The sequence below is a fragment of the Esox lucius genome, chromosome 23 (assembly GCF_011004845.1).
Source record: "Esox lucius isolate fEsoLuc1 chromosome 23, fEsoLuc1.pri, whole genome shotgun sequence".
In the NCBI taxonomy this organism is placed as follows: domain Eukaryota; kingdom Metazoa; phylum Chordata; class Actinopteri; order Esociformes; family Esocidae; genus Esox; species Esox lucius.
The window spans coordinates 2,471,967-2,486,998 of NC_047591.1; the positions used below are offsets into that span (position 1 = coordinate 2,471,967).

At 41.2% G+C, this 15,032-nt stretch overlaps 1 protein-coding gene across 1 annotated transcript; it reads left to right on the forward strand.

The window, feature by feature from the left end:
* The first annotated feature begins 519 nt into the window (after positions 1-519).
* Positions 520-13,568, forward strand: etnk1 (ethanolamine kinase 1). The gene is made up of 8 exons (XM_010867657.5): positions 520-851; positions 3,077-3,336; positions 4,422-4,562; positions 4,984-5,126; positions 8,379-8,462; positions 8,612-8,772; positions 10,013-10,086; positions 10,287-13,568. The coding sequence occupies exons 1-8, from the start codon at positions 705-707 to the stop codon at positions 10,357-10,359; spliced, it is 1,083 nt and encodes a 360-aa protein (XP_010865959.1). The 5' UTR covers positions 520-704; the 3' UTR covers positions 10,360-13,568.
* The last annotated feature ends 1,464 nt before the right edge of the window (positions 13,569-15,032 follow it).

Genomic DNA, 15,032 nt, shown 5'->3' on the forward strand with positions numbered 1-15,032 from the left:
CACTCACCTAGGACACTGGTGGGTGTGGATCCTCCCCACCACCGCTACAGTGACTGGGCTTCTTGGAAGGTGCTGGCTTCTCTCAATGTGGGGTGTCATGTGTCAGAAAGTGCAGGAAGGGGTGCAGTTGGGGTCCAGTAACAAATTCTGTCTGTCTGCATGTGCGTGGTTGGGAGGGATTAGGCAATCACATTGTGTCTCATATTTGAAAAGTATTCACATCTGTGTTGTATTATTGGACATTATAATTTCCTTTGTCTGTATTCTAGTCACACAGTAGTCAAGTATCAAGTAACATTCTGAATGGGCTTTTACAGGTCCTGTGTAAAGGCTACTTGGCGATGGAAGGTGAATCAGAGTCTGACATCGATGTGCAACGAAAGCGTTCCAAGACTTTTGATGTCGTAAAAGTTACCATATCCATACAAACGCTACAGAATTCTAGCAGACGCAGGATTCTGCCTCTGACAAACGATCATATGATCCAAGGGATTTATTGTCGACGTCAGTGGGCAGCGTGTTAGTCACGTATTTCCCAGCATGCACCGCACGGCATTTTCTTTTTTTGGGTGGGATTTTCTGAGAGGCGTTGCCGCAGTTGAAAGAAGAGTCCTTTTTACCTCGGAACCCAAGCAATATTTCATACAAACGCATTTGCAGCTGCCAGCAGTGAAGTTGTTGTTAATATACAAGGATTTTTTATTATGGCCAACTACATTCATGTACCCGACGAGGCGCCCGTTGTTCCTAAAATAGATGTCACGTTAGACGAGAACGATTACAGATCTGGTGCACTGAGACTGATCAAGGAACTGAGACCACTCTGGAAACCATCCGAGGTCAAAATGAAGGTATTACATTTTTCACATTCGACGTGTTAATTTATAACAAGGGTCTACGTATACCGTAGGATACCTCAACAGTCGTCATCTGTCGCAAGCTGCTTACTAAGCAGCTATTACATAAGTCTGAAACTGGGTGTGTTGCGCCTTTTGAAATTGAAGCTGCGTCAACTTGCTAGCTACAGTGTAGCATTCAGCCGATTGACATGACGCGATGGTGATGAATACAAACTACGAATTTAATGGCCGCTTGCTGTTACGGCGATATGCTCTAACAGATGTAGAAAACTAAATATCCAATTCAGAATAGTATTGGTGTCATCGGGCATCTAAACCTTGTTGATTTAATACGTTTAATCTGGTGCCAATTTAGTATCATGGTTATAATAACTGCAATAAGGGTGCCATTAATATCTTTCAAGCTTAAGAAACAGGCTTGCAGAATTAGATATGTCTACAATGTAACCATGATGGGAACCAGAGGAGGTTTGTAAAAGTAGTTATTTTTGCCCTGTTTGTGTTGTCTACAGTAATGCTACATATTTGTCCATTCACTACATACAATTGGACACAAATCAGCTTAACTGTCCCTCCAACTGTAATTAAGTGTTAACTTTGTTTTTGTCCCTGAGCTTTCATTTAGATTTTGATAATTTAGCAGATGGTCTAATACAGAGCAAGTTCAAGGAATTAGGGTTCACTGCATTGTTCAACTGCACGTGATAGATTATTATTATTGGCTCAGGGATTCAAACGTGCAATTCTTCATTTACTTTCCCAGCCATCATGCCTGCTGCCCTTTTGTTTCTTAGTGCTTCATACCATAACTCATCTGCCACACCCACCCAAGGGAGTAAAGGAAACAAAAAAACTAGAATGTTCTGCCAAAGTAGGAGCCATTCAATCGCACATACCTGTCCTGTACCTTTAGTTAATGATTGACACAGCTGCTTTTCCATTAGGCAATTAGTGTATTCCTCAACGAGTCCAATGCTTGTGAATGCATCCAGTATTTACGACTTCACTAGTATATTTCCATCTCCCACATGGTTTCAAACTTAACCAGGGGAAAGGCACTGCTAAACCTACTACATCCCTGATGACCCAATCATCAATCTTTGGATTTAATCAAATAACCCATATTCCCAACCACAGTGTAATGTCTTTGAAGACTACAATTATTTCTAAACATAACATGTCAAAGACCTCTTAAATGTAATCAATAAGAAGTGAATAATAGGCTAAGGATTGAGATTTTTGGTCAATTTAAGGCCCCCTAAACTGCCATCGCAGGTGGAATTCAGCATTCCAAATGGAGCTGATCACAATGTGACTGAAAAGTTCACAAGTTAGTACAATTTCTGAGGCCATGGGGCTTGCGATTAGGTTAAATGACAAACTCTTTAGGTGGTGAACCCAAAGAGGAGTAGGTAATTTACATCACAAGTTTTTAATCTACTGGCCTGATCTTTACTCATCATTACAGAATGTTTATTCCGTAGTGAACTTTCCCAAACTCACCATGCAAGAAATACGTGCTCTCCCAGTTTCGTGGCTCAAACAGAAAAGGGGGAGGGTCCTCTAGGTAAACACAGCAGTTATCTATGGTCACAAATGAGGGAATCAGCACATGCCAGCCATTGCTCACTCCTGCAAAATAAAATTCCGAACGTGCCTCTGTGCTCATGGTCAATCCCTGATAGTGTATGCGATTAAGGGGTGGAATGCATGGCCCCCTAGAATTCTTCAACTCCATTGGGTTTACAAACAACCACTGGGCCCCAAACAACAACCCTGACCCTTTTTCCCCTTCATTGTTTTTCCATCAGAAGTGAAATGTATAACCTATAAAAAGAACCATAGATCTAGAGTTAGAAATTCTTGATTGAAAATCACTAGCTGGGCTATTTGCATTTAAACATTTCCAGAAAGATCTAGGCTGCCTGACAGGAAGCGTACAGTGCCTATACAGGCTTACTGTGAGTACATACAGGTTATATAACAAATTAATTGGGTAGCAGTAGCCCCGACCCTTATTGAAACCTTTATGTATGGACATGAGACAAGTTTGCATAGCTGTTAATGAATGGTGCCTGAAAAAAATATTTATGGTGTTGTTTATTATGCATTGGGTGTAATGATGCCAGCATATTGCTGTATTGTGTTTTTAATTTAATTTAAATTCTTTTGTTTCTGTCTCTGGTGTTTTTATTTCTCTTGGTTCATTCTTTTAGTTCTTCACCGATGGAATCACAAATAAGCTGCTAGGCTGCTACGTGGATGGGATCATGCAGGATGTCGTCCTAGTGCGTATTTATGGCAACAAGACAGAGCTGTTTGTGGACCGGGAAAATGAGGTGAAGAGTTTCCGGGTGCTCCATGCACACCGCTGCGCTCCACGCCTCTACTGTACCTTTAACAATGGCCTCTGCTACGAGTTCCTACAAGGCCAGGCACTGGAGCCCGAAAATATCCGCAGCCTGCTCATGTACAGGTACAACATCAACCGCTATTGGCCGATGACTCTCGTGACAATGTGAAAGGAGTTTGCTAAAGCACAACCGTTGCAACTTCTTGAACCTCCCCTGTTGTCCAGCTTCTGGACAATATGCCTACTATAGTTGCTGTCTAAATGCATGTGCAATGGAAGGGGAAGGCAAAGTAATCCTTTTGATATTTAAAACTATTTTAATATTCAAATGTGACAAATGACTTAGTCTGTCATTTGGGCCATGGCATTTATTTTCCCTGACAATGAAATAAGAAATACATAGTCTGTCTCTAACTTCCATATATGCACATTCACATAGCTTGTTGTCCAGAGGTTTAGAAGACTGACTAAAATGGCTGCCAAAATTAGCCCTGCATGTATACATCAGGTCAGAATCTTTACCATGTTCCACTAAAACCAAAGTACCAATGCCCTACTTTATGGTCACTTCTCCCAGGTCTTATTCAGCTACAGCTGAAAAACTAAAACCCCTTTTCTGAATTAATGTCACAAATGTATCCATACCTAGACTTAACCACAGTGCCCTGGCATTTCCTTAACACATTTCCCTGCAGTGTCAGGCAGGTCACATTCACAGCTAGAGGTTGTACTTGTTTTTTTCCTTCTTTGTAACCATAGATTCCAGATCAACTTTCAATCACATCGCTGAAATGTAACTTGATCTTTGTCTGGCATTTCAGCAGTTAGCATTGTTCCCTGTGGTGACAATAGTCACATGAACTTGTCTAACACACTCATATTACACAGACGCGACCCGGTTAGCATGACAATGTCAAAGGTGTTATTTCTTTTACCTAGTGCTCAATGACTCCAGGGCTGTACATTCATTCTCCAAGTGTGTGAGCTCAGGTAAATCTGGGACAGAAATAGACTCACCCTTAGGCTGTACCGTACCTTTGGCTCTGAGGATGGTGTTAGGTTGCTCTGTAAGTCGATTCTGGGATGCTTTACTAAATATGGACTTGAATCGTGTTGATAAGCCCCACAATGAAACTGCTGTTTTACAGTCTTGGTCTCTAGAGTTTGGGCCATACTATCAAATCCCCAATTATTTTTCTTTTCTTCAGACTCATTGCGAGGCAGCTGGCTAAGTACCATGCCATCCATGCCCACAACGGATGGGTGCCCCAGTCAGACTTGTGGCTAAAAATGGGCAGGTACTTCTCCCTGGTGCCTAAGTTCTTCCAAGACCCAGAGATGAATATGAGGTGAGCGGTGTAGCTAAACCAGGTTCTGATGTCAAGGAGCTGCATGTGGCATACACATTGTGTGGTGGTGCATTGCTGTGTTTGCTGAGATATTGAAAGTAGTGTAGATGTAGATTGGAGCCTCCTGTCATGCAAAACCTTCTCTTGTGGGGGTCAGTGTGATAGTGTTCCATACTGGTATTAGTAAAGCCATCTTTGTAAAGTGTCTGTAGTAAAGATGTGGTAGGCTACAATGTTCCCTTTTGCTCAGTATGAGATACTATTAGATTTCAAACCCATTTACTTATTAATTTGTCTTCTTTCCTGTACATATGTAAAGTATATCATTCTTCCACACAGCTTTCTTCAAAACAACTTCCTCTTTGTTTTCATTCTTTCACTGTTCTCTCTCGCTTCCTCTCTCTCCACCCCCCATCACCAGGTTAAACAGTGAGGTCCCTAGTCGTAGGCAACTCCGGGAGGAGATGGTGTGGATGCAGCAGAGCCTTTCTGTGTTGGGCTCTCCTGTAGTCCTATGCCACAACGACCTGCTGTGTAAGAACATCATCTATAACCAGCAAGGAGGTGAGTCTCACGGTGCATGCCCAAATATACTGCACTGTCCACTGTGTCCTTTAGCCAGTCACAGGTAGGACCAATTTAATTTACTGCACCATAGTTTTTGGGGCTCAATTCCATTCCAGTTCTGTCCATTCACTGAACATCCTGTTGAGGAGAATTTGCTAACTGAATTTGAATTTAGTTCTCGAGTTGGAATGGAATTGAGGCCCTGCACTTCGGATCTGCACGGCGCTATACCCATGTACAAGCCACAAACCACAGGAAGGCCTGATTAGTGCTCAGTAGGCACAAAATGAGAACATTCTGAAACAGAGGCGGCATGAGCTACTCAAATGTGTCAAAAAGGCTTGTTTTGGTATCTGTTTCCAGTGTTTTCTCTCATTTTGAGCCTACAGAACAGGGTCCTGGCCTTAGTCTACCTTGTGTAGTTAATGGCCCATCAAAGATCCCAGATCCTTTCACCATATCATGCCAGCAGTGGGCGGTAGGGTAGGTAGCTTCATAGCAGATTAACAGCATCGTCAATACATTTTTTGATTTTATTTTTTGATTCTTTGGAAATGTTGTTCTTGTCTTGGGTTGTGATTGCCTGGGGTACCAGTGGCCGCCAGAGAGAACACGCTATACTTGTATTGCAGAGAACTGGTTATTCAATACAGACCTGACCCGCCCAAGTGATCAATTGTGTTCTTACTGGAGGGAGATGAGGGTGTGACGGGTGACTAAGGGAAGGAGGGTGGAGTAGAAGAGCTGAGTTACTTGATGCTGATCAGGGAGCGACCTGACACGACGTGGAGGGTGGGGGGGGAGCTGTCTACCCCTTCGCCGATTTCAGGCGAGGGGCGGGGCCATCTCACAGCTCCTTGTGTCTAGCCTTTCTCTCCTAGGAGTGACAGACTGAAGCGGCTGACCAGCCGGAAGGAGGCTTCACAGCCAGACACACACACTGTTCCAGCTTTCAGAACAGCAGTAGGAGTTACCAGCTCTCCATACACCCGGACAGTAAACTTGTTCCCAGACACTTCCGTCCCCCCCAAATGCTCGCAGTAGCCTTGAAACAAAGACAATGAACAATATCTATCACCGTGTTAGCTAGCTCCTTCTCCTGCTGCTTTTTAATTAGCTGTTTTGCTCTCATCCTTTTCAGTCTCTGACTGACAGCTCTTGAAGTGTTTGCTAGATCTTTTTCATACTGTTATCCAAATTTAAGATAGACCACACCTTGCTCTCACACTTATTCTGTGACAGAGTTTGTTTTATGAGAGGGAGTGGAGAGAAATTTCAAACTCTAGCCGTAATAAAAATAATCAGACAGTTACAGCGTTGTCCTCCAACAATAACAAAACCATTCATCTCCTTAACACAAAAAATGCATTGCTTTTGCTACTCAGTTTCTCTCGGTTAGGGCATCTGCTAACTGAGAAATGGAAAAATGGACAGTTGAAACTGATTGTGACTTCCCCTTTGTGCAGTTAGAGTTGGTTTTATTCCGTGGGAAAAAAGTGTCCTCAAGGCCCCTGTGTTCTTTATCTAGGTCAGATGATCAAACAAGCAAGACATGCAGTCAAATTCTGCTCAAAGCCTCTGAGTCTCAAACCTGAGGTGCTGAGCTTAACCGGAAGCCTTCTAATTTACATAGGGGCAGCGAAGTGTCAGGCCATTGGGTCCCAAGTGGGCCAATCAGGGAACAGCTTGGAAGGGGTGTGTTGTGAAAAGGGGGAAGTGTGTGAGGCCAAAAGTGGAGGAAGTTGGCAGAAGCATCTGCAGTCTGTGTGACTGTGGTTTTGGTTGTGTGTGAGTGTGTGTGTGTGATGGCTGTGAGTTTGCCCAAACCTTTTCGTCTGCTGTACAGGGCTACTAGCCACTGACTGGACGTGGTCTGTTGTGTCCCGCTAGGACCGCACGGCGCCCGGTAACCATCTCATGTGTCTTTACTCTGTAGTCCAGCACAAGTCAACTTCAGAAACACACATCCAAAACACTGATAAATGCACTTTACATAGATCACACCCTGCCTAGATAAACACACAGAATTTGGACATAAACATGTACTTACGAATAAGACCTGCGCTGTAATTCAAATGCTAAAACTTGATAAAGTCCCTAGCATTTGAGTGGGTGTTAATGTCAGGAAAGAGCCAAATCAACTCTTGAAGTTATATTTGGGGTAAGGCTTTGTATGTTGATATCACCTCATGCACTACTCCGCTTCTTTGCTGGGGGTTAATAATCGGTCTCTCTCATGACCATGCAATGCTGCATTCCTTCTGCATGGCTCATCTTTTTCCATTTTCCACTGCCATTTTCTAAGCACATGACCTTTTCCCCAAACAATTCCACTGCAAGTTCCATAACTGCAGATGAACCAATAAACTTGCCATGGAAATTAATATAGCTATTCTTACTTCTTTTGGGGAGGGGGGCATTTGCACTTTGCTTTATTTCTTTCATATTCCTTTGTGTGCAACAGTGTCTATGCAAGCTTACTTGTTTGTAGATCCAATCAGGTCAGTGCCTGGAAAAAGTTGATTACTGTCTTCTGTGTGGCTTCAGAATTGAAAAATACATTTCCAGTCACATGACCAGCCCCTTTAAATTATTTTAAGATCACCTCCCTGTTGCATAATTGCTTGGGGCTGTTTTATTTTTGGACTATGAATTATGACTAGATCCAAAATCACCAAAATGTGGCCCTAATATTGGCAGAATAGCTACAATGTCCAGCATTGTTAAAGTGAAACACAATATTGTGATTGTCAGCTTTCTACTTTTTCCCAGAGATCTTAAAAGTTTGAGGTGGTTGGAGGCAGTGTAAAACTGAATCTGCTTTCTAAACCAATTCACCTGACAGTTTCATAGTATGACAACCACGGTCATGACAACCATGGTAGCCAGAGGTGTTGGCTAAACAGAAACAAGGCTCTGAACTGCATGGCAGACTGTTTAAATTGTCTATCTGTCTTTCTATGCTGTGTCTATTTATCAATTGTTTCCTCTCTATTTTCTGAATAACATGAACATTACATTATTAACTGTTTGAAACATTCTCATCTGCTATTAACTTTCAATCAAAATGCAAACCCTTACCCCTCAACCCCAGAGGTCTGTTTGTGATGTAGACGGTCACTCAGGCATCAGGCACCACTTAGGATAATGAGGGCTCATGATAGGTTAATAATGCACAACTTTATCATTTATAATGTGACTGGTATCTGTCATGTTCTAAACAAACTTTCCTCTGTCTGCTCCTTTCAGAAAATGTTAAGTTCATTGACTACGAGTACGCTGGATACAATTACCAAGCCTATGACATTGGGAACCACTTCAATGAATTTGCAGGTAATTGTGTGTATGCGCTTTAGGCCACATTGCCTATGCTTCCAACAACAGGATCGTGGGTTTAACTCCCAACAACTCCCATGCATACCGTGTATGCTCTCAAGATGATCATGGAGATCCAAAAGAGCATTGTGTGTGTGTGTGTGTAGGTCTGAACGAAGTGGACTACAGCCACTACCCTGACCGGAACTTCCAGATGCAGTGGCTGCGCTCCTACTTAGAGGCCTATAAAGAACACAAAGGTCAAGGGTCTGAGGTGATGGACCGAGAGGTGGAGGTGCTCTACGTTCAGGTCAACCGCTTCTCCCTGGTGGGTTTGCTCCTTCCTTTTCTTTAGATTCTGACCTGTACATGTTGTATAGGTTTTAAACACTGTTAAAACCCTTTTACGTGGCGTCTATCAAAGGACGCTGGAATATACTAATTTTACAATGTCGCATAGGCAAGTTTCTTTTAGAAATGTTTTGAAAATGGCTAAGAATAATGACTTGTACATTAGTTATACATGGGAGTAGGGTTGCCCAACCATAGGATAAAGAAAACAAAAGCATAAACTTGCTTTAGCAATTTGGTTGTAGGGTGACTCTTTAGAATCCTCCTTGATATACAGTGGGGAAAAAAAGATTTAGTCAGCCACCAATTGTGCAAGTTCTCCCACTCAAAAATAATTTTCATCATAGGTACACTTAATGTTTTCTGTAAGTCTTCACAAGGTTTTCACACACTGTTACTGGTATTTTGGCCCATTCCTCCATGCAGATCTCCTCTAGAGCAGTGATGTTTTGGGGCTGTCACTGGGCAACGTGGACTTTCAACTCCCTCCAAAGATTTTCTATGTGGTTGAGATCTGGTGACTGGCTAGGCCACTCCAGGACCTTGAAATGCTTCTTACGAAGCTACTCCTTCGTGGCCCGGGCGGTGTGTTTGGGATCATTGTCATGCTGAAAGACCCAACCACGTTTCATCTTCAATGCCCTTGCTGATGGAAGGAGGTTTTCACAATTGGTGGCTGACTAAATACATTTTTGCCCCACTGTAACTGAGTTCGCTCAGCCGAATAACATAACGGTATGAGTTTTCAGTTGCACGTCCAACAAACTTTCGCTCTTAACCTAACACCTACGAATTGGTCAACCACATTGGATGCTCGGGGAGCATTTAGTATCAAATGTCTCGCTCAAGGATAGAATGTCAGATTTTTCAACTCATGGCTTGTGGAATCGATTTAGCAACCTTTCAATGACAGGCCGGGTGCTTCAATGTTTAGGCTACCTGTAGTCCTACACTTGTTGGCCAAATCTGTTTTTGCCTGTTTATTGTCAATACAGTATGTAAATGGTTACCAGGGCTTGGTTCTGTTCCTGCTGTATGCCTTTATTGTTGACTGTCATCTTGGCCTTTGTCATGTTAGGCACAACAATGATGGTTATTAAAGACTAATTCAGGTTTGCCTACACCCTTCCTTCCCTTTTTGGAGGACTGTGTAAACCTACCTTCATATAATATCACTACTACACTTACTTTGTGTTCCTTTCATTTGTCTTCTCCAGGCATCTCATTTCTTCTGGGGATTGTGGGCTCTCATCCAGGCCGAGTTCTCCACCATTGACTTTGATTTCCTGGGGTAAGTTCCTTAAAACAAATATAGGTTTTACCCCAAGATGGGAGAGAACCTTCGACATTGCAGTCCTAGCATATTTAGAGTTTCTGTAATCAAAATTGTCAACTAAATTCTGAATGACTACTCTTTTTATTTTTTTTCCTGAAGTCTTGTCACAGACTTGAGATATTTGTGCTGATTTATTTTTATTGCTCTCGTTTCAGTTATGCAGTCCTTCGCTTCAGCCAGTACTTCAAGATGAAGCCTGAGGTTGCTGCTCTGAACTTTCCTGAATAAAAGTCCTTAAGGAATGTCCTAGAGATTAGCAGGAAAGTGAGCCCGGCCCACGCTTCATGCGGATTTCATTCGCCAGTTACTAGAGACTCCGAACTCAAGCTTATGAGGAATCATAGAACATATACAACATATTGGGAACCCATAAAACCCCTTTGGAAACCTATAGAATCATCTGGGAACCTATAGTACTATGTTAGAACTCACTATGTGAGAACTCATAAGAAACTTTTGAGAACCCATGGGTTATTCAGTAGTTAAGGACTACCGTAGACTCACCACAGACACTCCACATAGCTATATCCATAGCAGCACTTCAAAAGGTAGACCCCAGCCTAGCTCACTAAAGTAGCCCACAGCCATTCATGTTTTCATTAAGACTAAAGTCCATAAGCCCCGGTCCTTCAAATTGGCCAAATATGCAAAAATAATTATTGAACACTACAGAAGATTTTGTTAGGAACAACCAAATGAACACCTTGTAAAATATGATGAATTCAGTGCAATATTCCAGTAGCATTTTTCACCCTGCTCTGTTACTGCCCATCAGAAGTAGCTGGAAGCAGGGAAGACTTGGACCAACTCTGTAACTTTGTCTCCTGTGTTGCGAGCTGATTGGGAATATTAAGTGTGGGCCCTTTTATTAGAGATAGTATCTCTTGTCTGGGCTTGCTTGTTGATTTAGTCACCATTGTTTATTTTAGTTTAATGGTAGGCTATATTGTCACCGATTGTATTTGCTGGTTGATTGGTTAGTGTCACTTGCATACGTCACCTCAGTAACAAACAGGAGGACATTTGTCTTTTTTTCCCCCATCTTCCCTCAAGAAAACAAAGTCTAATCCCCTACTGTAACCAGTCATTTTGGTTCATGGGACTGTATCCTCATTACAATAAGGGCCTAGAGTATTTCCTCACCATTTCCTTTAAAAATGTTGACCAGTTAAAACTCTGAGCCTGGGGCCATATAGATGAGAAATGCTCAAGGCCTGGGTCATGATGCAAGATGGGTCGTTTTTTAAATTAAATTAATAAATGTTTTCCCCTTCAAATATTAACTCATGTGGCTGTAGCAGCAGGCTTGACCCCATATTAAATTCCAGCAATTCATGTTCATCAGATTCCCCTTTGAAAAGTGATTTTTAGTAATTGGCTTTAGAATTATTGCAACTGCCTCTAAAATAGGTGAAGGTGAAACCTATGATTGGAGGACAAAAAACTTTGACAGTGAGCATTTCACCTTTTAAGAAACTGTATCTTTATCTGAAAATCTCTGTGACCCAGTTCAGTATAGTACCTCAAAATGTTCATGCTGCTTGGTTCTAAACGTTCTTTAAGACACAACGGTCATGTAATGGGTAAAAACCAATCGTCACCAAAGTGCTGATACTATTTTTTGCTTGTACATAATGCACATTGTATTTTTCCATTTCAAAGTAATAATATTTCTATGTATTTTCTTTTAAAAATGATTGCAGTTTTTATACCTATTTAAGTGATAAATGTTTTCTTGGATTAGGATGTCTCTGAGAGGATGTTAGGCATGTTGAAGATGCTTTGACATTAGTCAGGGCACATCTGTGTATTTTTCTGCAGAAACAACTGGATGAAGAGACCACTTAATAGGCTGACTCTAAAAGGCCACACTATTCCCTACTTAGTGCACTATGTTTGACCATGGGCCATAAGGTTGTGGTCAAAATAACTGGCACTAATGTTTAGGGAATGTGATGGTATTTTTTCCCCAGTCATAGACTATTCATTCATAATTAACACACCCAATGTTATCGGTCAACAGAGTTGCAGCCAGTCCTGTAGGTTGTTAGTTACTATGAAAATTGCATCGTAAGGCACAATTTAGGCATTGGATGCACATCTTCCCATGCCCCAATGTTGCTTTTAACTTGTGTAACCCTCCACTTGTTGACTCTGTCTAATGTAGTGGGAAGTTGGGTAGGCATTACGGTATATGTGTCTGAATGGCATTTTGTTTTTTAATTTTGCCTTTATTTAAGGTTGACTTATAAAGTTATATCATTTCAAATGTTTTAAAAGTAGTGCACATTAGCCAAAAAGGGTACCTGAAATTTGTGCACAACTGTCTACCACTTCATCCATTTTGAATATTCTACATCCTCAGAAAAAAAAGAGCTATCTGCAATTCACATGGAGTACTGTACAAATTCAAACAAATGTTTTGCTTAAAAGGGCAATTTGATGTTGCTATATGCATCTTGTGAGCTGCATTATAAAATGTATGATATTGATTCTTGAATATATTTTATGCTTCAGCATAGTTCAATAGTTCTACCCAGTCAGGACCTAAAAGTTTAGATTGTTTTACTCCTGTGTTTGTAAAGAAAGTCTCTCAAAATAGGGTTCAAACTAAAATGTTCATATCATGGATGGTCAGTCCTTGCATCCATAGGTCTATTGACTTTCAGAGTGGTTGTATTTTTTCAGCACCATTCCTCAGCAGTTCAAAGAAACCGGAAGATCGGACATGCTTTGTTATTGTTTCATCTTCTAATTCACATGTTAAGATCCCCTTGAATCTCTTTATTGATAATTACATCTGATGTACATGGCCTATTCTGATCCATCACCAGGGAAATGAGAGGTCATAAATTGACCAGAACTTGAGATTTACTGTTACCCAACCTTTCCTCTACTAACAACCCAGTGTTTAGGTTTGTTTTACACAACTGAATCTCAAGTTTACATGTCAGTAGACATGTTTTAAACCTTGTAGGGTCCATGAATAGTACTGCATATGCTGTCAGTTGTACAGCAGAACCTACCCATTTCTCATTTAATGATGAAAAGGAATCATGAACACAAGGAAGATTTTTACTTCGTAATGCTTCCCTGACAAGTTTGTTCTAAAATTAACACCACTGTAAAACCTGCTTTTCAAAAAAGCAACCTAACACAACTAACTCAACACTGGTCTGATTGTTTAAACTTGTATACATGTGCTTTTATCATCTTCTCTTGCAGTTGTAGTATATGTGTATATGTACAGTTAAAAGGAAAAGAAATATCTTTGCTTGAAAAGTGTCAAATGTGAATGACTGACTGTACATAGAGCGGGTTTTTCTAAACATTGCTGTCACGTAAAAAAAGTAGTCTTGGGTTTAACTGTGAAATAATGTAACTTTTAAATACTGTACACAAGTGCTTTGAAAGAAGATTAAAGACTACAAACATGTCTTCTTTCTTCATGCTTTGTTAAGCATTTCTGTATTTCTCCATGGATGTCTAATTTGACAGTAGTGATGTTTGTTAGCTGTTTTTCTCACCTGCTACCTGCTATCTATTCTTAATAACACATCTACATCTGCCCCCACTATATGGGTAAAAGTTATATGCTGAAGCTTACATCTGCAAATATAGGAAATGCTGCTGTGTACAGTTCACTGCATTGCCCCATTGGCTTACTTTACAGACAAGCAAAACTATTCTCTCCCAACAGACTAAAGGCTATGTCATGAAATTAGCTATTATATTTGTTATCCTAATTGAAATAGTAGACAAGTTGTTAATTCTACAAAACTGTTACCTTTACTCTGTAATTAGCATTTTATTGCATGACATAAGTATTTGATCACCTACCAACCAGTAAGAATTCCAGCTCTCACAGACCTGTTAGTTTTTCTTTAAGAAGCCCTCCTGTTCTCCACTCATTACCTGTATTAACTGCACCTATTTGAACTCGTTACCTGTATAAAAGACACCTGTCCACACACTCAATCAAACAGACTACAACCTCTCCACAATGCCCAAGACCAGAGAGCTGTGTAAGGACATCAGAGATAAAATTGGAGACCTGCACAAAGCTGGGATGGGCTACAGGACAATAAGCAAGCAGGACCTGGTCAATGACCTGAAGAGAGCTGGGACCACAGTCCCAAAGAAAACCATGAATACAACCCTAAGAACACCATCCCAACCGTGAAGTATGGAGGTGGAAACATCATTCTTTGGGGATGATGCAAAAGGGGACAGGAAGACTGAATCGTATTGAGGGGAGGATGGATGGGGCCATGTATCGTGAGATCTTGGCCAACAACCTCCTTCCCTCAGTAAGAGCATTGAAGATGAGTCGTGGCTGGGTCTTCCAGCATGACAACGACCCGAAACACACAGCCAGGGCAACTAAGGACTGGCTCCGTAAGAAGCATCTCAAGGTCCTGGAGTGGCCTAGCCAGTCTCCAGACCTGAACTCAATAGAAAATCTTTGGAGGGAGCTGAAAGTCTGTATTGCCTAGCGACAGCCCTGAAACCTGAAGGATCTGGAGAAGGTCTGTATGGAGGAGTGGGCCAAAATCCCTGCTGCAGTGTGTGCAAATCTGGTCAAGAACTACAGGAAATGTATGATGTCTGTAATTGCAAACAAATGTTTCTGTACCAAATATTATGTTCTACTTTTCTGATGTATCAAATACTTATGTTATGCAATAAAATGCAAATGAATTATGTTAAAATCATAAAATGTGATTTTCTGGATTTCTGTTTTAGATTCCGTCACTTACAGTTGAAGAGTACCTATGATAAAAAGTACAGACATCTACATGCTTTGTAAGTGGGAAAACCTGCAAAATCGGCAGTGTATCAAATACTTGTTCTTCCTACTGTATACCTGCAGACCGCAAGTCGGGGGCATAACTTAATAT

Coding starts and splice junctions, on each gene's coding strand:
- etnk1 (XM_010867657.5), top strand. CDS start 705: ATGGCCAACTACATTCATGTACCCGACGAGGCGCCCGTTGTTCCTAAA. Junction 5,127..8,378: donor CATCTATAACCAGCAAGGAG/GTGAGTCTCACG, acceptor TGCTCCTTTCAG/AAAATGTTAAGTTCATTGAC. Junction 10,087..10,286: donor ATTGACTTTGATTTCCTGGG/GTAAGTTCCTTA, acceptor CTCTCGTTTCAG/TTATGCAGTCCTTCGCTTCA.